General features: G+C 64.7%; 1 protein-coding gene across 2 annotated transcripts in view; it reads right to left on the bottom strand.

The window, feature by feature from the left end:
- Positions 1–26408, bottom strand: part of DNMT3A (DNA methyltransferase 3 alpha) — a 32820-nt gene continuing 6412 nt past the window's right edge. For both annotated transcript variants that reach the window (XM_074153606.1, XM_074153607.1), the window contains 20 exons: positions 18160–18499; positions 14827–14873; positions 13814–13960; positions 8592–8804; positions 8331–8489; positions 8137–8244; positions 7437–7593; positions 6991–7140; positions 6661–6705; positions 6084–6163; positions 5858–5970; positions 3981–4164; positions 3507–3591; positions 3056–3201; positions 2711–2801; positions 2458–2606; positions 2278–2363; positions 1420–1489; positions 962–1080; positions 1–862 (listed from right to left, as the gene is read on the bottom strand). In XM_074153606.1, coding sequence (XP_074009707.1) covers positions 721–862; positions 962–1080; positions 1420–1489; positions 2278–2363; positions 2458–2606; positions 2711–2801; positions 3056–3201; positions 3507–3591; positions 3981–4164; positions 5858–5970; positions 6084–6163; positions 6661–6705; positions 6991–7140; positions 7437–7593; positions 8137–8244; positions 8331–8489; positions 8592–8804; positions 13814–13960; positions 14827–14873; positions 18160–18499 — 2631 coding nt within the window. In that variant the 3' untranslated portion in view covers positions 1–720. The remainder of the gene's footprint in view (positions 863–961; positions 1081–1419; positions 1490–2277; positions 2364–2457; positions 2607–2710; positions 2802–3055; positions 3202–3506; positions 3592–3980; positions 4165–5857; positions 5971–6083; positions 6164–6660; positions 6706–6990; positions 7141–7436; positions 7594–8136; positions 8245–8330; positions 8490–8591; positions 8805–13813; positions 13961–14826; positions 14874–18159; positions 18500–26408) is intronic.

Below are 26408 nucleotides of genomic sequence, written 5' to 3'. Positions count from 1 at the left end.
GTGCCCCCCCCCTCCCCCTTTCCTCAGCTGCCGGTTTCCCCTCCTCCGAGAGCCGAGCTGGGGGCGAGGGGGGTGGTCTGGGCTCACCCCCCCCCCACCCCTCAACGCTGCCCCGAGGAGCGGAAACCAAACCAACAGAAAAACCCAGCCAGAAAAGAGCGGAAAAATCAACAAAAGGTTACCCCCCAAAATAAAATGCTTTTGGTTTGGTTTGTTTTTTCTCGTTGTTTGTTTGTTTGTTTCGCACTTTTTTTTTTTTCCGTTTCGTTTTTGATTTTTTTTTTTTTTTTTGTCATACTCGTTGGTGGTTTTTGTTTCGTTTCGTTTCGTTTAGTTTTGTGTTTTGTTTTAAATAGGCTAAAAGCTGAACATTGGGATTTCAGGAGAGGACACCGAACCCTGTCGCTCGGGGAGACGTTGTGCCGGGTTTTCCCGTCGGGCTGCGAAATCCCCGTCCTCCTCCTCCTCCTCGTTGTCGTCATCTCCTCCTTCCGGGTGCTGACTCTTCTCTCATTCCCTGGTGTTTTGTTGGTGGTGGTGTTTTTTGTTGTTGTTGGTTTTTTTTTTTTTTCTTCGCTTCTCTTGGCGTGTGGATGGTGGTTTTCTCCTCCTTCTTGTTGTTGTTTGTGGTGGTGGTGGTTTGTTTTTTTTTTTTCTGACTCGCTCCGTGTGTCACCAGTTCCCCATCTCTCTCTCTCTCTCTCTCTCTCTTCTGCTCCTTTAGACGCAGGCGAAATATTCCTTGAGGGGGGCGAAGAGGTGGCGGATCACCGGCACGCTCCAGGACCTGCCGAGCAGTCTCTGCCGGGCCAGGCGGCTCATGTTGGACACGTCCGTGTAATGCACCGGGAAACCAAACACCCTGCGGGGAAAAAAGGGGTGGAAAGGGGTCAGGGAAGGGGGGGGGTTCTGGCCCCGTGGAGGGTTTGCAGCCCCCCGCTTTGGGCACCCCCGGCGGTACCTCTCCATCTCCGTGCACCACAGGATGTCCTCCTTCTCGTTCATGAAGACCGGGAAGTGCTGGTCCTTGCCCTGCTTGATGGAGTTGGAGCGGGTGGTGATGGTTCGCACTTTGCTGAACTGCAGAGAGGGACGAGGCTGGTCACGCTGGGGACACACACACACACACACACACACACACACACACACACGGAGCCCCCTGGCGGGCAGCGGGACTCAGAATCCCAGACTCCCACAATTTTAGGGACCTCTGGAGATCATCTGCCACAAAGCAGGGCCACCCAGAGCAGCTGGATGGGAAAGCATCCAGGTGGGGTCTCAGTATCTCCAGATTCCCACCCCCTGGGGTGCCAGTGTCCCCCCCCTCCACCCTCAAGGGACCCCTCCCCTGCAGCCTAAGGGGTCTGGGACCACTGGGGACGGCTGTGGGACCCCCCCGCCCCCCAGCTGGTGGCTGACCTTGGCTATCCTGCCGTGCTCCAGGCACTCCTGCAGCTCCAGCTTATCGTTGACTGTGGAGGCGAGTGGCCTGAGGGACAGAGAGACACGGGGGGGTGGGCATGGGGTGGCAGCACCATGTCCCCACACGGGCACAGGGCAGCTCTCCAGCTTCGGGGGGGAGGCACTGGGTGGCCAAGGCTGTTTTGGGGGGACTGAACCAGAAGCAGATCCTTACGGGAGCCCACCTGTGGCCACCAGCCGTGTGCCACCATGGCTCCCATCCGGGAGGGACACCTCCGTGTCACCCCACTGGCACAAAGGAGCGAGGACAGGACCAGCTCTGCGGGGACCACCACTTTTGGGGTGTGCCATCACCCAGCGCCACTTCGTGAGCCCCTTGGCTCTTGGCCAGCGCTGACCGGGGCCTGGGGACCCCCAACAGCCCCATCTAGGCTGGGGGAGGACCCAGGGCTGGGTGACCAGTGGGTGGCAGTGCCATGTCCCTACGTCCCCACGCAGGCACAGGGCAGCTCCGCCCCTGGTTGGTGGGGTGGCCAAGGCTGTTTTGGGGGGACTGAACCAGAAGCAGATCCCCATGGGAGCCCACCTGTGGCCACCACCCGTGTGCCACCGCAGCCCCTATCCAGGAGGGACATCTCCGTGTCACCCCACTGGCACAAAGGAGCAAGGACAGGACCAACTCTGTGGGGACCACCACTTTTGGGGTGTTCCACCACCCAGCACCACTTCGTGAGCCCCCCCTGCTCTTGCCTGGTGCTGACTGGGGTGTCGGGGACCCCCAAGAGCCCGTTCCGGGCTGGGGAAGGACCCAGGGCTGGGTGGCAAGCGTGGTGGCCCCGGGGTGCGGTCACCAACCTGTTCATCCCGGGAAGGTTCCCCCAGAAGTACCGTGCCCGATGTGCTGCAGACACTTCTTTGGCATCAATCATGACGGGGTTGGACTGCGAGAAGGGGGAGAGGAAGTCAGGGGGGCTCGGCAGCCGGCGGCGGGGGCAAGGACAGGACCCCTCGGTGGCTCCCCCCTTTGGCACTCACCTCCAGGAAGCGGGAGATGTCCCTCTTGTCACTCACCCCCATGGCCACCACGTTCTCAAAGAGCCAGAAGAAGGGCCGGTCGTCGCCCTCCTTGGGCCGGGCTTCGTGGAGCAGGCGGTAAAACTCGAAGAAGAGCCGCCCGGTGCCCTCTGGCCAGGAGAGAGCCAGAGGGGGCCACTGTCAGCACCGGGGTGGCCACTGGGGAACTGGTGCCGGGGCACAGCCCCAGGCTCGGGGGTGGGGGGACACCTACCGTAGAGCCCCTTCCTGGCCGGGTTGACGATGGAGAGGTCGTTGCAGGGGCTCCCCCCGATCACCAGGTCGAAGGGACCCCACTCCTGTATCTGCAAGAGGGGGAGTCCCGGGTGAGATGGGTGCCAGTTTGGGGGACACCGCACTGGCTGGGGGGGACCTGTGGGCACACAGGGGGGGTGCTGCATGGTGGCCAAGCTCCCCGGTGGGACGGCGGGGCCGTGCCGGTGAAACCCATGGCGTGGGAAGATACAGGACAAGGGACCCATCCTGGGGGCACCAGAGGGGCTTTGGGGGGCCTGCAGGGAGGGGGGAGATATGGGGGGGCCGGGCGGGCAGGACGTACGTGTTTCTGGGTGACATTTCGGACGTCCCCGACGTACATGATCTTGCCCTGGTGCCTCACCATGCCCACGGTGATGGAGTCCTCGCACACCTCGGAGGCGATGTAACGGTCCACCTGGATGCCCAGGTCCTTCAGCACCAGCAGGCCTGCGGGGGAGCGGGGCTGGGGTGGGGGCTGCACCAACCATGGCCCCCCCAGGCCCCTCAGCGCCACCAGCCCCCTCCCCTACATCCCACCAGTGTGAACCCCCTGGGGCAGAGGAGATGGCGGGGGTGACGGTGGGAATAAGGGCACCGGTCTGTCCACCCACTGCTGATACCCCCGTGGGTGCGGGACCCCTGCTGCCCCCCAAGTTGTGGGGTGTTACACTCCCTTCTGCCCCCCCCGCTGGTCCCAAACATGCCCCAGGGAGGGTCCCTGGGGGGCTGATGTGCTGGGGACCCCCACCCACCTGTGGCAATGCCATCGAAGAGCGAGAGCACCCGGATGGGCTTCCTCTTCTCGGCCGGCACTGGGGGGTACACCTTGGGTGGGTCCTGAAAGGCATAGGGGGGGGGGCATGAGGTAGGGGGGGGGGACCTGGGGGGCAGTGGGGAGACATGGGGGGCAGTGGGGGACACAGGGGGCAGCTAGGAAGAGGGGAACATGGGGGAAGGGGGGGTATGGGGGACAGCAGGGAGGAGGGACACAGGGACAGCAAGGAAGGAAGGACATGGGGGCCAGTGGGGACATAGAGGCAGCAGGGAGGGGGGACATGGGGGACAGCAGGGAAGGGGAACAGGGGGCAGGGAGAGGGGGGATATGGCGGGCAGTGGGGGAGACATGGGGGGCAGCGGAGAGAGGGGACATGGGGGGCAGTGAGGGGGGACACGGGGGGCAGCGAGGGTGGGGGGATGACAGGGGGTCCTGCCGATGGGTGACTCACAAACTCCTGGTCATGGTTGTTGGCGAAGAACATCTGGAGGCGCGAGGGCCAGTCCTCCCGCCGCCGCAGCAGCCCGTAGACGCCTTTGTGGCCGCACATGTAGCAGTTCCAGGGGTCCTCCTTGATGGCTGCCTGGGCCGCCCCTGGGCCCACCAACAGGTCCACGCACTCCACGCAGAAGCACCTGCCACGGCCACAGCCCGTGTCGGCGGGGATGGTGGCCCCGGCATGGCCACACTCTCTCTGCCGGCTGGGGCTGTCCCCCGGGGAAGCTGGTGGCTGTGGGGCACACCAGGACCGGCAGCCCCACGCCAGGACCTGCCACTGACCAAACCTCTGCCAGCCGCACGCAAAGACCCACGGCATCACCAAAACCTCCCCAGCCCCACGCCAAGACTGGGGCATCACCAAAACCTCCCCAGCCCCACAGCAGCACCATGGCATCACCAAAACCTCCCCAGCCCCATGCCAAGACTGGGGCATCACCAAAACCTCCCCAGCCCCACAGCAGGACCGTGGCATCACCAAAACCTCCCCAGCCCCATGCCAAGACTGGGCCACCACCAAAACCCCCACAACGGAACTGTGGTAGCACCAAAACCTCCCCAGCCCCACACCGGGGCTGTGGCATCACCAAAACGGCCCAACTGCAAACCAGGACTCCAATGCTGGGACTGGGGCACCACCAAAACCTCCCCAGGCCCATGCCAGGACCAGGACATCACCAAAATCTTCCTAACCCCACACCTGGACTGAGGCATCACCAAAACGTCCCAGCCAAAAACCAGGACTGGTATCGCCAGATTCCAATGCCAGGACTGGGGCATCACCAAAACGTCCCAGTCCCATACTGAGACTGTGGCACCACAAAAAACTCCCCAGTCCCATGACAAGACTGGGTATCACCGAACCCAGTCCAACCCCCCCCCAATGAAACTGTGATACCACCAAAACCTCCCCAGCCCCACACCAGGACCATGGCATCACCGAAACATTGCAGACAGGAAGCAAGACTGGCATCACCAAATTCTGATGCCAGGCCTGAGGCACCACCAAAATCTTCCCAGCCCCTTGGTGGGACTGGGGCATCACCAAAACATCCCAGCCCAACGCCAGGAATGGCATCACCAAAACCCCACAGCAGGACTGTGGTATCACCAAAATATCCCCAGTCCCATCACCGAAACCCTGCCAGCCCCATGCCAAGACTGTAGCATCACCAAAACCCCCTCCTCCAATGGAACTGTGGCATCACCGAGACCTCCCCAGCTCAACACCACGACCGTGGCACTACCAAAACCTCCCCAGCCCCACATCAGTACCATAGCATCACCGACACCCCAGCCCCACGCCAGGCTTGCAGCATCACCAAAACCTCCCCAGCCCCATGGCAGGACTGTGGCATCACCGAAACATTCCCAGCCCCACGCCGGGACCGTGGCATTGCCAAAACCTTCCCAGCTCCACATCAGGACTGTGGCATTGCCAAAACCTTCCCAGCCCCCCACTGGGATCTGGCATCACCAAAACCTCCCCAGCCCCATGCCAGGACCATGGCATCACCAACCCCCCCCCCCCCCCCAGCCCCACACCAGCACTGTGGCATCACCGAAACCTCCCCAGGCCCATGCCAGAACCATGGCATCACCAAAACCTCTCCAACCCCATGCTGGGACAATGGCATCACCGAAACCTCCCCAGCCCCACGCCAAGACCGTAGCATCACCAAAACTTCCCCAATGGAACTGTGGTACCACCAAAACCTCCCCAGCCCCATGCCAGGACCGTGGCATTGCCAAAACCTCCCCAGCCCCACACCAGGACCGTGGCATCACCGAACCTCCCCCAGGCCCCACGCCGGGCCGGTGGCCCCGGACCTGCAGCAGTTGTTGTTGCCGCACATGAGCACCTCACGGCCACCGCAGCAGATGGTGCAGTAGGACTGGTAGCCATCGTCGTCGTACTGGTACGCGCACTCCAAGAAGCAGTTCTGGGGGAGAAGGGGAGCCGAGGCCTGAGCGCGGTGCCAGAGATGGTGGGAGACCCCCGGGATCGGGCAATCTGGGGGGGACCCAGCTGTGCCCCCCCGGTGCCAGGCCATACCTTGCAGTTTTGGCACATTCCTCCGATAAATAGAGGGTGCTCCAGGGTGACGTTGAGGCTCCCGCAGGAGATGCAGATGTCTGAGGGGACAGGAAGGGAGACGTCACCCCCAGGCTCTGCCTCCCCCCAGCACCTGCTGCCACCCCTGGCAAATGCCCACCCCCCATGTATGGCTCACATCGGCTTTGCCCCCCAAGCTGGGGAGCAGCAGAGCCCCCCACAAGCCCCAAACTGCTGAACAGCCACCATGGTGTAACGGTGACCCACCCTGGGGATAGTGGGGCAGGGCTCCCGCTGCCTGGGCTCCCAACAGCCCCCACCCCAGCCTCAGCCCTTCCCCTGTCAGTGTTCCCAGCCCCAGGCAGTGTCCCAGGGGTCCCTGCCACCATCCAGGAGAGGACTCCACCACAACCCTGTCCCTGCTGCCAGCCAGGCTGAGGGATGGGACAAACACGTCCCCCAGCCCCCTGGGCTGCCCACCTGCCCCTCCGAGCGCCCTCTGCCCCCAAGCTCTGCTGCCGGACTTGGGGAGGGACCCCGTCCCTGGGGGCAGGACGTGTCCCAGCCCCGCACTCACCTTCGATGTTCCTGCACTTCTGCCGCACCTCGTAGACGAGCCGCTCTGGGGAGGGACAGGGGTGTCAGCGTCGGGGAGGTCCTGCCCAGCACCAGCCCTGTCCCAGCCAGGACCCCTCCACGCAGGCCCCACAGCGGGGGACAAAACAAGGGGACCCCCAGGAAGGAAGTCCCCAACAGAGAAGGGGACCAGGCCCAGTTTTCACCCCAGAGCCCCCCCATGAGCACGGCCCTCCTGGCACTGGGACCTCAGCAGGGTCATGGCCAAGAAACACCGGCCCTGTGGAGGGGTGGGTGGGTGCGGGGGCACCCCTGAGCCCCCAGGTCGTACCTCGGGTGCGCTCGTCGATGATCTCCTTGACCTTGGGCTTCTCCGTTGTGCTTTTCCTGGGTTTTTTGGCGGGTGGGGGGGGTGCGTAGGCGGCAGCTTCCGGCTCTACCCACATCTCCGTGTAAACTTCTTTGTAGGGGTTTCGCTCCTCTGAAAGGGCCAGTGGGGTCTCATCAATGGGGTCTCATCAATGGAGTCTTGTCAGTGGGATCCCATCAATGGGAGTCCCACAATGGGGTCCTGTCAGCGGGGATCCCATCAATGGGGTCCCATCAGCAGCCCCACACCCCATGGGGGGATCTTTCTGCCCCCCAGCACCTTCCAGCCCCATGGTGCTTCCTCTGCCCAAGCCCGTGTCACCCTGGTGATGCCAGAGCCGATGGCTGGGAGTCCCTGGGGGACACCCAGGGCCACCAAGTGGGTCCCCGCGCCTCCCCCTGTCTCACCTTCAGGAGGCTCTAGCCCCTTGGGGCCGGAGGGCTGGAAGCCGCCCAGGGCCCACTCGATCATCTGCTTGTTCTGGATCTCCACCACCTTGGAGGTGTCGGTCTCGTCGTTCTCAGGGCATGCCGGGAAGATCTTCCCCGCTCTGCTGCTCGCCACCTGCCAGGGAGCCATGGCTGTCACCCCCCCAGCCCAGGGGGACCCCATCCTCAGCCCCCCCAGCTGCTCCAGACACTGCCCACATTGCCCAGTTTGCAGCCCCCCACCCCAAAGGGACCTACACAGTCAGACACCCCCGTTATTGCCCCACAAGAAATCCCCAACACCTCCCAGCACTGCCAAGAGCGCCCCCCAGAGTGCCAGGACCCCCCTAGCATCACCCCACAGTGACATCAGCTACTCCCCAGAGACCCCAACCTGCCCCCCACTTCCCCAACAGACCTCCAGACACCCCTGGCTGGTACAAGAGCCCCCAAAAGCTCCTTAAGGAGTCCCCTAGATCCCTCCACCCTTTTAAGAGACACCCTGTGCCCTCCAGGATGCTGCTGGGCACAAGGGGGCGAGGGAGGGATGGGTCCTGGCACAGTGGAGGCAGCTGCCTGCTCCCACGGACCCTGCCTGGGGACGGGCACCAGTGTCCCCCTAAAAGTGTGGGAGCTGGGGGGCTGGTGTCACCCCGCAGCCAGTGCCACCCCCACTCACCTGCAGCACCTCGTAGATGGCTTTGCGGTACATGGGCTGCTTGTTGTAGGTGGCCTGGTGGAAGGCGCTGGCGAAGGAGCTGAGTGGCAGGAGCTTCTCCACACAGACCTGGGGGACGGGGATATGGCCGTGAGGACACCTGGGGACAGGGAGGGGGGATGCCTGGACTCCCCCACCCCATGGGTGCCACTTACCACGGAGAACTTGCCATCCCCGAACCACATCACCCAGCGGGTGCCCTCGGCTGCCCGACTCCGGCCCGTCATCCACCAGGAGACGATGCGCCCGGGCCACCAGGAGAAGCCACGCAGCTTGCCCCACACCAGCTCGCCGATGCCAAAGCCCCGGCCGTCCTGCCGCCGGGAGAGGGGACGGGGGGAGGTGTCAGGGTGTGCGTGTCCCCGGGGGGCAGCAGCCCCCCAAACCACCCCCCGTCCCCCTCGCCCTGCCCTCACCTCGTACTCGGGCTCGTCGTCGGCTGACTTGGAGGTGTTCTTGTCGATGGCGTCGGCCACCACGGGCTCAGGCGTGGTGGCCACGTTGGGCGAGGCGGGGTCAGTGGGCTGCTGCGAGGCAGGGGGGCTGGCCTCCTCCTCCTTCTGAGGCTCGGCCCGTGTCGTCTCCTCCACCACGTTCATCACGGCGATCACCTTCGCCTTCTTCTCCGCCTGGGGGTGGGGATGGGACACACACCAGTCAGGGCTGCACCCCGAGATGCAGGCACAGTGCTGCTGGGGGGAGGGGGGGGAACAGCCCCTCCAGACCCTGCCCTGGGCCTGGCAGCCCCCCGCCAAGCAGTGGGTGCTATTGCACAGTCTCCCTGGTAGCGTGGACCCCCCCCCCCCCCCCGGAGCAGCTTGGGGGGGCTCCCTTTCACCCCCGTGCCTCAGTTTCCCTCTGTGGCCAGGAGGGGACGGCTTGGGGACCATCTGCAAAGCTGCTGGGGGCGTGGGGAGATGCCCCCCCCCCCAGAGGGCTGTCCCTGCTCACAACCCCCCCCCCCCCCCCCTTTCCCAGCCTGGCTCCCTCAGGACACGGCCTGGACCCCAACAGTGCCAGAGGAGCCATGGCTCCAGCCCTGCTCATCATGTCACACCACCCCCCCCAGACTCGCTGCCCCCCCGGCTGCCCATCCCCGCCCCCCCGCCCCCTCTCGGCCCTGTCACCTGGGAGGGGGCCTGTGACCCCCCGCCTCGGCCCTCAAGGCCTGTCCCTTGGAGGGCCTGTCCCCTCCCGGCCCCTCCGCTTCTGCCCCAGGACACCCCCGGGGACACCCAGCGCCCCCCCAGCACCCATGTCACCCTCTCCGGGTGGCTCCGTGCCCCTCACTCCGCACCCCCAAGCCCCGTGGGGCTTCCCTGCCCGGGGACCCGCTGCCCCGGGCCGAGTGCGCTCAACCGCCATGGCCGGGCCGGGCCGAACTGAACCGAGCCGAACGGAAGTGAGCCTAGCCGAACCGACCCGAGCCGCACCGAAGTGAGCCGAGATGAGCCGAACTGAACCGAGCCGAACTGAACCGAGCCGAACCGAACTGAACCGACCGAGCCGCCCTCCCTTTGGTGGCAACCTACCCATGCGGGCTGAGCGCCGCGACGGGCCGGTCCGAACTGAGCCGAGTTGCCGAGCCGGACTGAGCCGAGCCCAGCCGAGTCGGGCCGAACTGAGGCGAGTGGAGCCGAACCCACCCGAGCCGGGCCGGACCGAGCCGACTGGTTCGGGCCGGGCCGAACTGAGCCGATCCGATCCGTGGGGTCCGGTCCGGTGGGCCCGTCCGGCGGGGCCAGGCCCGTTGGTTCTTTGTCTGGGATCCCGGGTCACATGGTGCCTCCCGGCCCGGCTGGTTGGCTGGGCGGGGAGGGGCCGCGCGGCGACGGGGGGACACACCGGATCCCTCCCCGCCCGGTGCCTCCGACCGGACCGGATCAGGGCTCCCGCCCGCAGCTCCGAACGGGTCGGCAACTCGCTTCGGCAACTCGGATCGGGTCGGGCCGGGCCGGGCCGGCAACTCGGCTCAGTTCGGCTTCAGTCGGTTCAGTCTGGCTCGACTTGGCTCCGCTCGGGTCGGGCCGGCTCGGCTCCTCTCGCCTCAGTTCGGCTCCGCTCGTCTCGGTTGGGTTCGGCTCCGCTCGGCCCAGTTCGGCTCCGCGAGGCTCGACTCAGTTAGGATCGGCTCGGCTCAGCCCGGTTTGGCTCTTCTCGGCCCCGCTCGGCTGAGTTCGGACTCTCTCGGCCCTGCTCGGCTCTCACCGTGGCCCGGTCCTGTCTCGGCTCCGGTGTCCCCGGGGCCCGCTCCCGCCAGCCCAGTCCCGTCGACCCCTTCCCCCCGGTACTCACCGGCCCGCGATCCGGGCTGGGCCGGGCCCTCCCGCCGCCTTTTGTCCCCCCGGGCCGTGGCCCCCGCGGCCTTTGTGCGGCGGAGCGGGACGGGGCGGGGGGCGGGGGGCGGCGGCGCCCCGGGGGACCGCGCCCGGCACGGCAGGAATCCGCCCCGGGACCCCCACCCCCCACCCCCCGCCGGGCCGGCTCCCCCAGTGCGGGACTGGGCACGGCTGCGGGCTGGCACCCACCCCCTGCACCAGTTCGGCCCAGTGTGGAGACTGGTCTGGGACCATGTCACCCAGTTTGGACCAGTACAGACACTGCTTTGGGACCACAGTGCCCAGTTCAGCCCAGTACAGACACTGGTCTGGGGCCACATCACCCAGTTTGGCTCAGACAGACACGACACTGGTTTGGGGCCACATCTCCCAGTTCAGCCCAGTACAGACACAGGTTTGGGACCACATCAGCCAGTTCGGCCCAGTATGGACACTGGGTTTGGGGCTATGTCCGCAGTTCAGACCAGTACAGACACTGGTCTTGGACCACATCACCCAGTACAGACACTGGCCTGGGGCCACACCACCCAGTTCAGCCCAGTACAGACACTGGTCTTGGACCACATCACCCAGTACAGACACTGGCCTGGGGCCACACCACCCAGTTCAGCCCAGTACAGACACGGGGTTGGGGCCACATCACCCAGTATGGTCCAGTATGGACACTGGTTTGGGACCACATCACTGAGTTCATCCTAGAACAGAAACTGGTCTTGGACCACATCACCCAGTTCAGACCAGTACGAACACTGGTCTGGGGCCGCATCACCCAGTTCAGCCCAGTACAGACACTGCTCTGGAGCTACATCACCCAGTTCAGACCAGTACAGTCACTGCTCTGGGGCCACATCCCCACTTCAGCCCAGTACGGACACTGGTTTGGGACCACATCACCAGTACAGCCCAGTATGGACTTGTTTCAGACCACATCGCCCAGTTCAGCCCAGTACAGCCACTGGTCTGGAGCCACATCCCCAGTTCAGCCCAGTACGGACACTGCTTTGGCGGCACACCACCCAATTCGGCCCAGACCCACATGACACCGGTTTGGGATCATATCCCCCAGTTCAGCCCAGTACAGACACTGCTCTGGGGCCACATCCCCAGTTCAGCCCAGTACAGACACTTCTCTGGGGCCACATCACCCAGCTCAGCCCAGTACAGACACTGATCTGGGGCCACATCCCCAGTTCAGACCAGTACAGACACTGGTTTGGGACCACATCAGCCAGTTCGGCCCAGTATGGACACTGCTCTGGGGCCACATCCCCAGTTCAGACCAGTACAGACACTGGTCTGGGAGACCCCCCAGCTCAGGGCGGTGGCTCCTGGGTGCCGGGTCCCCTTTGTGTTGCAGAGTGGGGGGACAAAGGGGCTGATGGCTGTGACCCCCGGGCGTGGGGCTGCCCCCCAGCAGGGACAAAGGGGTGGCCTGGTGGCCCGGGGGAGATGACAGAGCCGGGGAGGGGGGGTGAAGGGGGTGGGTCTGCTTTGGGTCTGCCTGGGGGGACAGGCAGGAAATGTCCCATCGGGGGTCGTTAGCGGAGATGGGCCAGGGCTGCAGGGGGTGGCACCGCCTGGAGATCACCCACCCCTTGCCCTCGGGCCACAGCCCCTGCCCCACACCACCCCCAGCCCCCTGTCCTTGTCCCTGTCCCTGTCCCTGTCCTTGTCCTTTCCCTACCTCCATCCCCATCCTCATCTCCATCTCTGTTGTCCCAAAGCGTTTAAAGTACATCATCCCCATCTCCACCACCTGCCACATCTTCATCTTCATCTGCATCTCCATCCCCATCTGCTGTCCCATCTCCATCCCCATCTCCATCTTCATCCCCAGCTCCAGCTCCATCCCCATCTGCTGTCCCATCTCCATCCCCATCCCCAGCTCCAGCTCCATCCCCATCTGCTGTCCCATCTCCATCTCCATCCCCAGCTCCAGCTCCATCCCCATCTGCTGTCCCATCTCCATCTCTATCCCTATCCCTGTCTCCATCTCCACTTCCATCTCCATCCCGTCCCATCCCACCCCACCCCATCCCCAGCAGGGTTGGGGGAGCTCAGCCAAAGCCAGGGCCCAGCTGGGGGGGTCCCAGCAGGGACAGGGCGTTACTGCTCTGTCTGGTCCTCAGGGGGTTGCCACCAGCACCCATGGCCCTCAGAGCCTTAGAGGGGGGGGGCAAGGAAGAGGAGGGAAGGCTGGAGGGGGCCAGGTTGTCCCTGTCCCCACCACAGCAGGGCTGGTGACTCCAACTGAGCCATGACCACCACCACCGTGCCTTTGGCAAACCCCCTCCAGGCACACAGCCCACTTGGGGTGCCTGTCTCGGCTGGACACCCCCAGAAGACTCACCCCCCATGTCCCCAGCTGCCAGCCCCCCCCGGTGTGGCAGGACCCCCTGTGCCTGTGCTGGCCACCCCGGGAGGAGCTGAGCCAGGAGATCCTTGGCATGGCCACCATGGCCATGCCCTGTGCCCCATGGGGACACTGTGGCCATGTCAGCCATGCTCTGTGCCCCACAGGATGCCCTGCCCATTCCCTGTGCCCCATGGGGACATCGTGGCCGTGCCAGCCGTGCCCTGTGCCCCATGGGGACACTGTAGCCATTCTGTGTGCCCCATGGGCATGGGGACACCATGGCCATCCCAGCCATGCCCTGCACCCCACGGGGACATCGTGACCGTGCCCTGTGCCCCGTGGGGACACTGTGGCCCTCCCAGCCGTGCCCTGTGGGACGCCCCGGTGGTGCCAGCCTCCCCGTGTCCCCACGCGGTGACAGCGTGACGGTGCCCGGCAGCGCGGAGCTATAAATAGCTTTTTTCGGTGGCACGAGGGGACCCGTTGCCAGGGAGACCCGCTGCCAGCGGGAACGGTGCGGAGAACGGGGTGATGGGGGGTGGGTGACACACATCGATGGGGACGGGACCCCTGGGGTGCCCACCCAGCCCCCCTGCCCCATGGCACACCCCTTCCCCCCCCGAGCGCCGCAGCCCCCCAGTTCCGGCTGCATCAGGGCACATGCCGGTTCCCTGGGAAATGGCTCATCCCGGCACATCCCACGGGAGCCCCGGCTTCTGGTGGCCTCAGGGTGTGAGGGGGAACAGGGAACGGAGCCCCCAGCCCGCGCTGACCCCCCCTTTGTGCAGCTGGAGCCGGGGCGGGGGGGCTGTGTTTTGCTGGGGCGATGTGGGGGAGCCCCCAGGGACGGAGGGGGCTGGGACGGTGGCAGGGTCCCGGTGTCCCCGTCGCGGGGGGGGGGGGGGGTATATGTGTGTGTGTGTGTGTGGGGGGGGGTCCTCACCTCCCGCTTCCATCGCGCCAGCCACTCGTCCCGCTTCCTCTTGCTGATGTAGTAGGGGTCCCCCGCCTGGAAGGTGTGTCGCTGCATGGGCCGCTGCCGCAGGCTGGACTCCCAGCCCAGGCCCCCCCGCAGCCGCCCCCGGGAGCCCTGCGCGGGAGAGAGCACGTCAGGGACCGGGGGGATGAGAGGGGGGGACCGAGAGGGGGAGGAGGGTGGCAGGGATGTGAGGGGGGGGACGGCGGGAGGACAGGGAGAGGGGATGGAGGTGGCACCCGGGGTGTGGGGCTGGGGGAGATGGGTGTGAGGCACTGCCGGACGGGGGGCACGCACACGTGTATACACATGTGCACATACATGTGCACAGACGTACACACGTACACACAGGTACACACACACACATACACACACGTGCACATACATGTGTAGACACATGTGCACATACACGTTACACATGTGCACATACACATACGTGCACACACATACACACACATGCACACACATACACACATGTGCACACACCTACACACTTGCATGCACACATGTGCACACACACATACATGCAGACATGCATACACACATATGTGAATACACATTTACAGACACCCACACACACGTGCTCAGACACATGTGCACACACGTGCTCACACACCGGCACACGTACATACTCACACGTGCACAGACAGGTACATGCATGCACACACACATTTGTGTGCACACCTGTGCACACATGCACACACATGTACACACACCTGCCCCACACCTGCAGCAACACCGCAATGGGCACCGTGGTCACAGCTCAGCCCGGTCCTGGGGGGCTCAGCCCAATCCCGGGGGGCTCAGCCCTGGCAAACCCATCCCTTGGGCAGAGCTGGATGGTGGGGGGGGTGCCACCCGGCCACCGCTCAGTGCCACCTGGAGCCCAGGACCCTCATCCCGGGGGGGCAGCTCCCCACGGCCACCGGCACTGAGGGGCACCGGGAGCAGGGTGGGCGCTGGGGGGGGTTCACACTTGCCTCCATTTTCAGGGTGTCGAAGCTGTTCTCCTCCTTCTCGTCCTTGCCTGCGCACAGAGCAGAGAGGAGCCCTCAGCGGGGGGGGAAATGGGGGACCCCACCCGGGATCCCCACCCTGGGGACGGGCACCCATCACCGCCATGCTCCCCAGGGGACGCCGGCTGGATGCTCCCGCGCCCCCTCCCCACAGCCCAGCCAGGGGGGTTAGGGGGTCTGGGGGGGGGTCTGGGCAGAGGAAGCGCATGGAGCGGGTATAATTTATAGAAATGACTAAAAATAACCATTTCTGGGGTTCCACCCCCCCCGCACACCCTGAGCCCCCAAACACACGCCCTGTTTTGCTGCGGGGCATGATGTCCCCTGGGCTCTGCTGGGGCCACTGTCCCCCCCCTGCCCCCAGATGCCCTGTGTGACACCCGGGCTGTCCCTCGGCACACGGGGACCCGACTCCCCCCATGGTACCCGGCCCCTGCCCCAGCAGCAGCGATGCCCGAGCAGGGGCCACCCTGCTCTGGGTGTCGGGGGCACCGGGGGACGCTGGGGGACGCTGGGGGACACGGGGGGACAGGAGCTTTCCAGGGGCACCGACCAAGCTGGGGACATGCTGCCGGTGACCCCCCCACCCCTCTGCCACCCTGCCTGATGTGCTGGGGGGTGCAGAGCCCAGCGCTGAGACCCCCGGTCTCGGCTCCTGCCCGTCCCGGCGCTGCCCACGGCAGGATCCCACCCGAGATTCCCCACCGGGTGTTTGGGCAGGGAGGGGGACCCGGGGGGGTGGTGGTGGTGCAGAAGTGATGGGGTGGGTCAGGCAGCGCTGGAGGAGCAGGTCCTCGTCCCTGCGCCGGGTCATAGGTGTGGCCAGAGGTGACATGGAGGGAGCAGGGATGGAGGCAGGAGGGTGGGAGGCCCAGGAGAGCCCCCGGACCCCCGTGGCCGGGGCATGGCCCGCCCCCCCCGGGGCTGTCTCCCCCCACTCCGCACCGGTCCCCATGTAGGTGACCGATGCTGGCTCAGCCCCTCTGTCCCAGCTCCCCGGGGCCGTGCCGTGACCCACGCCGGAGCACGGCACGCGTGGCACAGCCAGCCTCCCCCGCCAAGCGGCTGCACCGCGCTGCCGGCGACGGCGTCTCCCCGCCATCAGCTGCCTGCGCCCGGCCTCGTGACTGCAGCATCTGCAGCGGGTCCCCAGCCAGCCCTGCAGCAGCCAGCCAGCCATCCCAGCCCTGCATCATCCCAGCTCCATCCCAGCCCTTCATCAACCATCCATCCATCCATCCATCCATCCATCCATCCATCCATCCATCCATCCCTCCCTCCCTCCCTCCTTCCCTCCCTCCCAGCCTCTCCCAGCTGCATCCCAGCCCTGCAGCAGCCAGCCAGCCATCCCAGCCCAGTCTCTCCCAGCTCCGCTACAGCCCTGCACCATCCTAGCCCTCCATCATCCTTCCAGCCTGTCCCAGCTCCATCCCAGCCCTGCATCATCCATCCATCCATCCATCCATCCATCCATCCATCCATCCATCCATCCCAGCCTCTCCCAGCTGCATCCCAGCCCTGCAGCAGCCAGCCAGCCATCCCAGCCCAGTCTCTCCCAGCTCCGCTACAGCCCTGCACCATCCTAGCCCTCCATCATCCTTCCAGCCTGTCCCAGCTCCATCCCAGCCCTGCATCATCCATCCATCCATCCATCCATCCATCCATCCATCCATCCATCCCAGCCTCTCCCAGCTCCATCCAAGCCTTGCATCATCCATCCCAGTTCTGCATCATCCATCACAGCCCTGCATCTTCCTTCCAGCCTCTCCCCTCTCCATCCCAGCCTCTCCCAGCTCCATCCCAGCTCTGCATCATCCATCCCAGCCCTGCATCATCCATCCATCCATCCATCCATCCATCCATCCAGCCAGCCAGCCAGCCAGCCAGCCAGCCAGCCAGCCCTGCATCATCCTTCTGGCCTCTCCCAGCTCCATTCCAGCCCTGCATCATCCCAGCCCTGCATCATCCTTTCAGTCTCTCCCAGCTCCATCCCATCCCTGCATCACCTATCCCAGCCCTGAATCATCCTTCCAGCCTCTCCTGTCCCCATCCCAGCCTCTCCCAGCTCCATCCCTCGCTCCGCGTGGCCGCAGCAGGTCCCTGTGCTGTTTGGGGTGGAGCAGCCCCCGCGAGCAGAGCCTGACTCTGCTCCTTCTCACCCTGTTCCTGCTCCCCAGTGCCCCGGGGTGCCCCTGCTGTGACACCCCAGCTCTGTGCCCCCTCTCTCCCCCGCCGTGGTGACAGCTCAGCTCCATCCTGGCTCAGGGCTGGTCTGAGCTGCTCCATCCCACCGCCCGGCATGTCCCGGCCCAGAGGGATGGTGGCAGCGGGGCCACCCATGGATCTGCACCCACACTCATGGGCACAACACCCCCATGGGTGAAGGCCGGGGGGTCGCCCTGGTCCAGCCCCTCCCTCTGGCTAGGCCCCCCGGAGACGCTGCCCAGGACCATGACGAGTGCCCGGGGATGGAGACCCCCCCACCCCTGCCCATGTCACCCTCACGTGGCACGAGCACCAGCGGTGGTGGCCATGCTCCGGGGACAGGCAGGGACACCCTTGTGCCGTGGGGACACCGGACAAGGACCAACTGGGGGGAGCGGATCCCGGTGGGATGGGTGGCGCGATGGGACCAGCACGTGAGGGAAGCCCCCCTCAGCTCCAATCTGCTGCCCCCACCCCAAACCCTGCTCAGCCCTTCCTCCTCCTTCTCCCCAACCTCCAGCAGCGCTCCCAGCCCCAAGCCCTCCTGGGGGTGCTGGGTGCCGGGGGTCCCCAGAGGGATGCAGTGGGGTCTGGTGGTCCCTGGAGGGATGCAGTGGGTGCTGGGGGTCCCCAGAGGGATGCAATAGGGTCTGGGGGGCTACCGCACGCAGAGCCACAGCATGTGAGGGCAGCCCTCCCTCCGGCTCTGATCTGCTGCCTCCACCCCAAACTCCTTCCTCCTCCTCTTTCTCTTCCTCCTCCTCCTCCTCCTCCGGCAGCGCTCTCCAGCCCCGGAGCCCTCCTGGGGATGGCATGGTAGGCAGGGCAGTGGGGCCTGGGGGTCCCCAAAGGGATGCAGTGAGGTCTTGGGGTCCCCGGAGGGATGTGGTTGGGTCCGGGGGTCCCTGGAGGGATGCAGTGGGGTCTGGGGGTTCCTGGAGGAATGCAGTGGGTGCCAGGGGTCCCCAGAGGGATGCGGTGGGTGCCGGGGGGCCCAGAGGGATGCAGTGGGGTCTGGGGGTCCCCGGAGGGATGCAGTGGGTGCCGGAGTTGCAGCCCCACAGTGGGCAGCCCTCAACGCTAAGGTCTTACTTTTCTCTGCGGCTTCCAGGAGTTTCCTCCTCCCGCGTTTCTTCTGGGGGTCGGAAGGGGCCAGCTCACCCTCATCGGCCGGGGCGTCCAGGCCCTCCTTGGGGGTGCAGCGGCCGTTCTCCAGCGCCCGGCCCGTCTCGCCGTCCGGCAGGCTCTCCGTCTCGTCCTCCTCGGGCCGGCCGCCCTTGGGGCTGGCCCCGGCCTCCTCCGCCCCCTTCCACTGGCCACCGTCCCCTTCCACGTCCCCGTTGGGCAGCGGCTCGGCGGGGCTGGCCTCCGGGCAGGGCGGGGGGCACTTGGGGACGGCCGCGAGGTCTTTGGGGGTGTCACTGCTGTCCACCTGCCAAGGAGAGGGAAAGGAAGGTTACGGCCCCGTTCTCGCCCCCACCCATGCCCCCAGCCCACATCCCACCGGTCCCCATGGCAGGACCCCTTGCCACACTTCATGGTGGCCAACACCATCCAGTCTCTTTCCCCGTCCCCGTCCCCGTCCCCCTGCCCTGACCCCCTAATTCCTCACCGCAGAGGTCACAGCATGAAGGGTATCCCTGGGACCACAGCCCATACCCCCCAGAGACACGACGCAGTGACAATCTGAGGACAAAAGCGCATGACGCCAAAAAGACCAAGTTCCACCTCCTGTATCTCAGGCGTGTTGGGCTGCCACCACCTGCAGGGGCTGGCAGCGTGGCCCTGGGGTGGGATGAGGCTACAATGGCACCCTCAGGACCAGGACACGTGGCCACAAAAGCCTCAGGACACGGACACGCCATCACGATCCCATGAGGACCACCACACAATGTCATGGCACCACAGAACCAGGATCTAGAGATGTGACATCATCAGGAACCCTTGGAAGGAGGACATGCTGCCATGGCACTGTCACAACCAGGATACACTGCCATGGGAAAAAAAGGACAAAGACATGTTGCCATGGCATCTTCAGGACTGGGACACACAGACATGACACCCACCGGACCATGACACACTGCCATGGCACCTTCAGGAACAGGATATGCTGCCAGGACATCCCCAGGAGCAGGACACATTGCCATGGCATACTCAGGACCAGGACATGGTGGCAACAACACCTTTAGGTCCTGGACATAGAGCCATGGCACCCTCAGGACCAGGACACACAGCCATGGCACCTCCAGGACCACGACACTCTGCCATGGATACCTCAGGACCAGGAAAGAAGGCCATGCCGCCATCAAGACCCAAGACATGCTGCCATGACACCCTCAGGCCCATGACACACTGCTGTGGCACCCTCAGGACAAGGACACATGGCCATGACACCCTCAGGACATTGGATGTGCTACCATGACATCCTCAGGACCAGGACATGCTGCAGTGGCACCCTCAGAAGGACACGTGGCCATGACATATTCAGGACCAGAACACAATGCCAAAGCACTCTCAGGAGGAAGACACATGGACATGACATCGTCAATACCAGGAACAGTGCCACGACACCCTCAGGACCAGCACAAGTGGTCACGACACCCTCAGGAGCAGCAGAAATGGCCAAGGCACCCTCAGGACCAGGACACACAGACATGATACCTCCAGTACCAGGTCATGCTGTCATGAAACCTTCAGGCCCAGGACATGGTGCCATGGTAATCCCAGGACCAGGAGCACCTCATGTTGCAAGGACACCCTTAGGTCTGGGACATGCTGTATTGACACCCTCAGGAACAGGACACGACACCTTGAAACCCTCGGGAGCTAGAGATGCTGTCATGACGCACTCAGGACACACAACCATGAGGTCCTCAGGATAAGGAAAACAAAGCCACGGCACCCTCAGGACCAGGACACATGGCCATGGCACCCTCGTAATCAAGACACAACGTCATGACACCTTCAGGACTAGGACATGGTGCCATGAGATCCTCAGGAGCAGGACACAATGCCATGACCACCTCAGGATGATGACATGTGACAATGACAGCCTGAGGAGCCGTACATACCGCTATGGCACTTCAGGAGAAGGATGTGATGACATAACCCTTCCATGGTTAGGACAAACAGCTAGGACCAGGACACATGGATGTGACACGGAAAAACTGTGGAAACACTAGCTGCACATGGCCTGGGTGAGCATACAGTCTGCTGGATCAAGCACTGGCTGTCTGGACAGTCCCAAAGAGTGGTGCTCAATGGAGTTAAATCCAGCTGGCGGCCGGTCACAAGTGGTGTTCCCCAGGGCTCAGTGTTGGGACCATTTCTGTTTAACATCTTCATTGATGATCTTGATAATGACATAGAGTGTATCATCTGTGAGTTCGCAGATGACACCAAGTTAAACGGGAGCGTTGACCTGCATGAGGCCAGGGAGCTCTACAGAGAGACTCGGATAGGTTGGATCGATGGGCCAACATTAACGGTATGAGCTTCAACAAGACCAAGTGCCAGGTCCTGCACATGGGCCACACCAACCCCATGCATTGCTCCAGGCTTGGGGAAGTGTGGCTGGAAAGCTGCCTGGCGGAAAAGGACTTGGGGGTTCTAATGGACAAGCGGCTGAACATGAGCCGGCAGTGTGCCCAGGTGGCCACGAAAGCCAACGGCATCCTGGCTTGTATTAGAAACAGCGTGAGCAGCAGAAGTAGGGAGGCGATTGTGCCCCTGTACTCGGCACTGGTGAGGCCACACCTGGAGTATTGTGTCCAGTTTTGGGCACCTCAATCCAAGAGAGAGATCGAGGTGCTGGAGCGAGTGCAGAGGAGGGCAACGAAGCTGGTGAAGGGCCTGGAGAATAAATCATACGAAGAACGATTGAGGGAGCTGGGACTGTTTAGTATGAGGAAGAGGAGACTGAGGGGTGACCTCATCACTCTCTATAACTACTTGAAAGGACACTGTAGAGAGGTTGGTGCTGGTCTCTTCTCACAAGCAAATAGTGATAGAACAAGAGGGAATGGCTTCAAGCTGCAACAGGGTAGGTTTAGACTGGACATTAGGAAACAATTCTTCACAGAAAGAGTGGTCAGACACTGGAACAGGCTGCCCAGGGAGGTGGTTGAGTCACCATCCTTGGATGAGTTTAAGAGTCGCTTAGATGTGGTGTTGGGGGATATGGTGTAGGGAAGAACTTTGTGGAGTAGGGTAGATGGTTGAACTCGATGATCCCAAGGGTCTTTTCCAACCTGGACGATTCTATGATTCTATGACACACTGAGGACCATGAAATGTTGCTGTGGCACCTTCAGGGCCAGGACACAATGATGTGACAACCTCAGCACCAGGACACATGGATGTGACACCCTCATGACCAGGACACTTTGATGTGTCACCCTGAGGACCAGGATACACCATCACGGTGCCCTCAGGACCAGGACATGGTGCCATGACACCCCAAGGAACAGGACATACTGCCATGACATCCTCTGGACCTGGACACAAAGCCATGACACCCTTAGGAAACAGAAGACACATCCAAGACACCCTAAGGACCAAGACACACCTCCATGACACACTGAGGACCAGGAATCACTTCCATGACACCCTGAGGAGCAGGTCATGTTGCAATGAACACCTTCAGGACCAGGACACAATGCCATGAGGCTCTTAGGACCATGACACAACACCATGTCACTCTCAGGACCAAGAAAAATGGAGGTGACACCATGAGGATCAGGATGTGGAGCCATGGCACCCTCAGGACCAAGGCGCAAGGACATGACACCATGGGGACCCAGATACGCTGCCATGACACCTTCAGGACCTGGACAAACGGCCACGAAACCTTCAGGACCAGGACATACCACCATGACACCCTTAGGACCAGGACACAATGCTGTGTCACCCTCAGGACCAAGACAAAAGGAAATGACACCATGAGGACCTGGATATAATGCCACAGCACCCTTATGATCAAGACACAAGGAGATGACACCACAAGGACCTGGATACACTGCCATGACACCTTCAGAACCCGGACAAATGACGACAAAACCCTGAGGAACAGGACACAACACCACGATGTCCTCAGGACCAGGACACAACACCGTGTCACCCTCAGGACCAGGACAAATGGAGGTGACACCACGTGGACCAGGACACAATGCCATGACAGCCTCAGGACCAGGACAAGTGGCCATGACACCCTCAGGAGCAGGACACGGTGCTGTGGTACCCTCAGGACCAAGAAAAATGGAGATGACACCATGAGAATCAGGATGTGGAGCCATGGAACCCTCAGGACCAAGGCACAAGAACATGACACCATGGGGACCCAGATACACTGCCATGACACTTTCAGGACCAGGACAAGTGGCCATGAAACCTTCAGGACCAGGACACACCACCACGACGCCCCCAGGACCAGGACACGACGCTGTGTTCACCCTCAGGACCAAGACCAATGGAGGTGACACCATGTGGACCAAGACACAATGCCGTGACACCCTCAGGAGCAGGACAAGCGGCCATGACACCCCCAGGAGCAGGACACGGTGCCGTGGTACCCTCAGGATGAGGATGTCACCCAGCTGCCCCAGTCCCCACGTGAGCGAGGACATCCCCAGCGCAGGGGGGACACTGGAGCTGCCCGTGCTGCGACACGGTGGAGCGGGGCCAGTGGAGGAGACCGTGGTGGCATCGCCGGTCCCCCGCTGGGCCACCAGCCCTGGGGGAGCCACACGGCATGGCCACGGCCACGGCCACGGCTCGGGAGCGGAGTCAGAGCGAGAGGAGCAGCCCATCCTGGCGGTTTCCGTGGCAAAGGAGAGTGAAAGTGCCGCTGCGTCACTGTCACCGTCACCGCGCGGCGCAGCCGTGGCAGGGTGGGCTCTGCCTCCGGTCGGCACCGCCGCCGCAGCGCCCCTCAGGAACCTACCCATCCCCGCCGGGGGCACCGAACCCCCCGGAGACCCCGTACGGTGCCCACGGGATGGGGGTGCCCATCATGGACTTGTGCCCCCAAGACCCCTACTCTCCTCCATGAGTTTGTGCCCCCCAGACCCCCACACTCTCCTCTGCGAGCTTTTTTTCTCCCAGACCCCCACGCTCGCCCCCATGAGCTTGTGCCCCCCAGACCCCCACACTCTCCTCCATGAGCTTGCGCCCCCTGGACCCCCAGATTCACCTCCATGAGCTTGTGCCCCCCGGACTCCCACGCTCGCCTCTGCAAACCTGCGCCCCCCCCCCAGCCCCACGCTCACCTCCCCACCCCTGTGTTGTCCGCCCCCCCAGCAGGGGCTCTGCAAGAAGCCAGCAGCATCGGGGGCTCTGCGGGGAGGGAGGGAGAGGCCCCAGGGCTGGCATCCATGGGGGGGGGGGGGCAGGCAAGCCCCGCTTGGGCTGGAGCAGGGGGGCCCCCCATCTCTGCGGAGACAGGTAGCCCACCGGCCACCTGCCCCCACCCCTGCCCACAGGCACCGGGGGGCTGCGGCGTGGGGCTGGCGCGGTGCCGGGCTGGCACAGAGAGGGGGGGGACCGGCTGCCAGGACCACCCCCTGCTCGTCACCAGCTGACTCCGTGTCCCAGGGTGGCCGGGTGCCAACGCCGAGCTCGGTGTGAGCCGGGGGGGCTCACGGTGGCCACCCTCCCCTGCCTGGGGGCTGCCGGGAGGGGGGGTCTGGGGGCGAGAAGGGGGGGGGGGCACAGACCGCTTACCATGGTGCATCCCCGTCCGGCTGCCGCGGCCCCTGCGCAGGCGCCTGCTCACCGCGCCGGCGGCCACGGGCGCTTCCTGCTCGCCCCGGCCGCCCCGGCTCCCTGGCAGAGTCACTTCCTCCGCTCGCTTGCCGGGGGAGCGAGCCACGGGCCACCCCGCCACCCACGGCGGGGAAGGGGCTGGGAGGGTTGGGGGGGGGGCTAGGGATTGGGGAGACCCCGGCAGCACCGGTGGGGAGCCACGGCAATGTCACTTGTGCCGAGGACGTGCCCGCAGAGGGGTGGGGGCCACCGTGCACGCCCACCGTGGGGACACGCGAGCCACCGCCAACAGTCCCAGGGGTCCCCCTGTGCCGCATGGCCCCCCCGGTTGGGGACGGCGGCAAAGCCTGGTTCCCAGGGAGGGCACGGCTCAACCGATGGCACCGTTGCCACCGGGAGGGTGGACTTGCTGTGGCAGGCCACCGTGCGGGAGCTCCTGGCCATGAGTGATGGCATCCGTGGGGTGATGGAGGCTGAAGGACAAGCCTCAGTGTGCCCAGCTGATGGACACCACAGCCCCAGGAGGCCTGGATGCCAACCGCAGGGGTGGGACAGGCTGGGGGGACACCATGATGGGCCTGGATCTGGCCACGGAGGGAGCTGGCACCAGGGGTGAGGTGGATGCTGGAGAGCAAAGTAGCTCAAGAGCGGCCAGGGGGGAGCTCAGGGCAGGAGGAATCACAGAACCACAGGATGGTTTGGGTGGGAAGGGACCTCAAAGCCCCCCCAGTGCCACCCCCTGCCCTGGGCAGGGACACCTCCCACCAGACCAGGTTGCTCCAAGCCCCCTCCAACCTGGCCTTGAACCCCTCCAGGGATGGGGCAGCCACAGCTTCTCTGGGCAACCTGGGCCAGGCTCTCACCACCCTCACAGCAAAGAACTTCTTCCCCACATCTCATCTCAATCTCCCCTCTGTCAGTGTCAAACCCTTCCCCCTCCTCCTAGGGCTCCCCTCCCTCATCCAGAGTCCCTCCCCAGCTTTCCTGGAGCCCCTTGAGGGACTGGAAGGGGCTCCAAGGTCTCCCGGGAGCCTTCTCTTCTCCAGGCTGAACCCCCCCAACTCTCTCAGCCTGTCCTCCCAGCAGAGGGGCTCCAGCCCTCGCAGCATCTCCGTGGCCTCCTCTGGCCCCGCTCCAACAGGTCCATGTCTCTCCTGTGCTGAGGCCCCAGAGCTGGAGGCAGCACTGGGGGGGGTCTCCCCAGAGCGGAGCAGAGGGGCAGAATCCCCCCCCTCGCCCTGCTGGGGATGCAGCCCAGGGTGCGGGGGGCTTGCTGGGCTGCCAGCGCAGGTTGCCGGCCCATGGCCAGCTTTCCCCCTCACCCAGCCCCCCCCAAGCCCTTCTGGGCAGGGCTGCTCCCCATCCCTCCATCCTGCAGGAGCTGCCGGAGTGGACAGCCCGGAGCAACGGGGAAGGAGGGAGATTGGGGGAGCAAACCGAATCAGGGCTCATGGCTACACCCCAGGGCTCGGTGCCGAGGGGCTGCAGCCGGTGGGACAAGCGGATTCCACCCCACACTGCTGATGGCAACGGGCCGGGGGTCTCTGTCCCCACAGCGGGCCCCATGGTGGGCGGAAGAGGACCTGTTTCCTGCCCCATCCCCTGCACGCCATCGTCCCCCAGCTCCCGGCTCGCCGCCCCCGGGGTCCCTGGCGCCGTGCCCCCCACCGCGGCGCTGGGGCTCATGGAGGGGGCCCGGCCGCCCCCCGGCCCCGCTCCCACCCCTGGCTGGGGGCAGCATCCTGGACATGGCGCCGAAAACAATCGCAGGGGCTGCCTGGGCTTCCCGGGAGGAAACGGGAAGGCCGGCAAGGGGCTTGGGATTAGGTAGCCGCGGGGGGCTCAGGGCGGCTGTGGGGGGCTCGGCACTGAGATGGGGCCTGGGGGGGGGTCAGATGGGGGCTGCCGTGCCACCCCAGCGCCATGGCCCCCCTCCAGCCCCGTCCCTGTCAGACCCCGGCATGCTGTGCTTTAGGGGAACCGGTGTCACCGCGCATCTGCCGTGACCCTCGGGTCCCTCGGCATCGTGGTGGGACAGGGGGGCACGAGGGAGGTTGACCCCGGGGTGGGACAGCCCCCATGTCCCCGTGCACGGTGGCGGCACGGTGGGCATCTCCCGGCACGGCACCCACCCAAACCCCGCCGTTCCCCTACCTGGGTTGGAGCCGGGTCCCATCTCACCGCCGGCACGTCCCGGTGCTGCCGAGCTGGGGGAGGCGCAGGGGAAGGGGTGGCCGGGACCCCACCCCATCCCCGTCCCCGGCGGCGGGTCTGCCTTCCTGCCCCCCCCGCCCCCACCACCCACCCACCCGCTTCCTCCGCCCCGGCCGGGCCCTGGGAACAAGCGCTGCCTTTCTCCCGCTCCCCTCCCCGCCGCTGGGCCCCCGCCAAGGACGCGGCTCTGCTGGGATGGAGGCATCCCTGCCGGCACCCATCGCTGCCGGGGGGACGCCGGCATGGCTGCGGGGTGGGGGGCTGGCTGTGCCGGGGATGCACGGTGACACCGGGGACGGGTCCCTGCAGAGGGATGGGGGACATCCCCTCGGGGACCCTCACGCTGACACCGCTCCCGGAGCACC

Source organism: Numenius arquata, chromosome 9 (assembly GCF_964106895.1).
Source record: "Numenius arquata chromosome 9, bNumArq3.hap1.1, whole genome shotgun sequence".
NCBI lineage: Eukaryota > Metazoa > Chordata > Aves > Charadriiformes > Scolopacidae > Numenius > Numenius arquata.
This window is presented reverse-complemented; position numbering and strand designations above follow the sequence as displayed.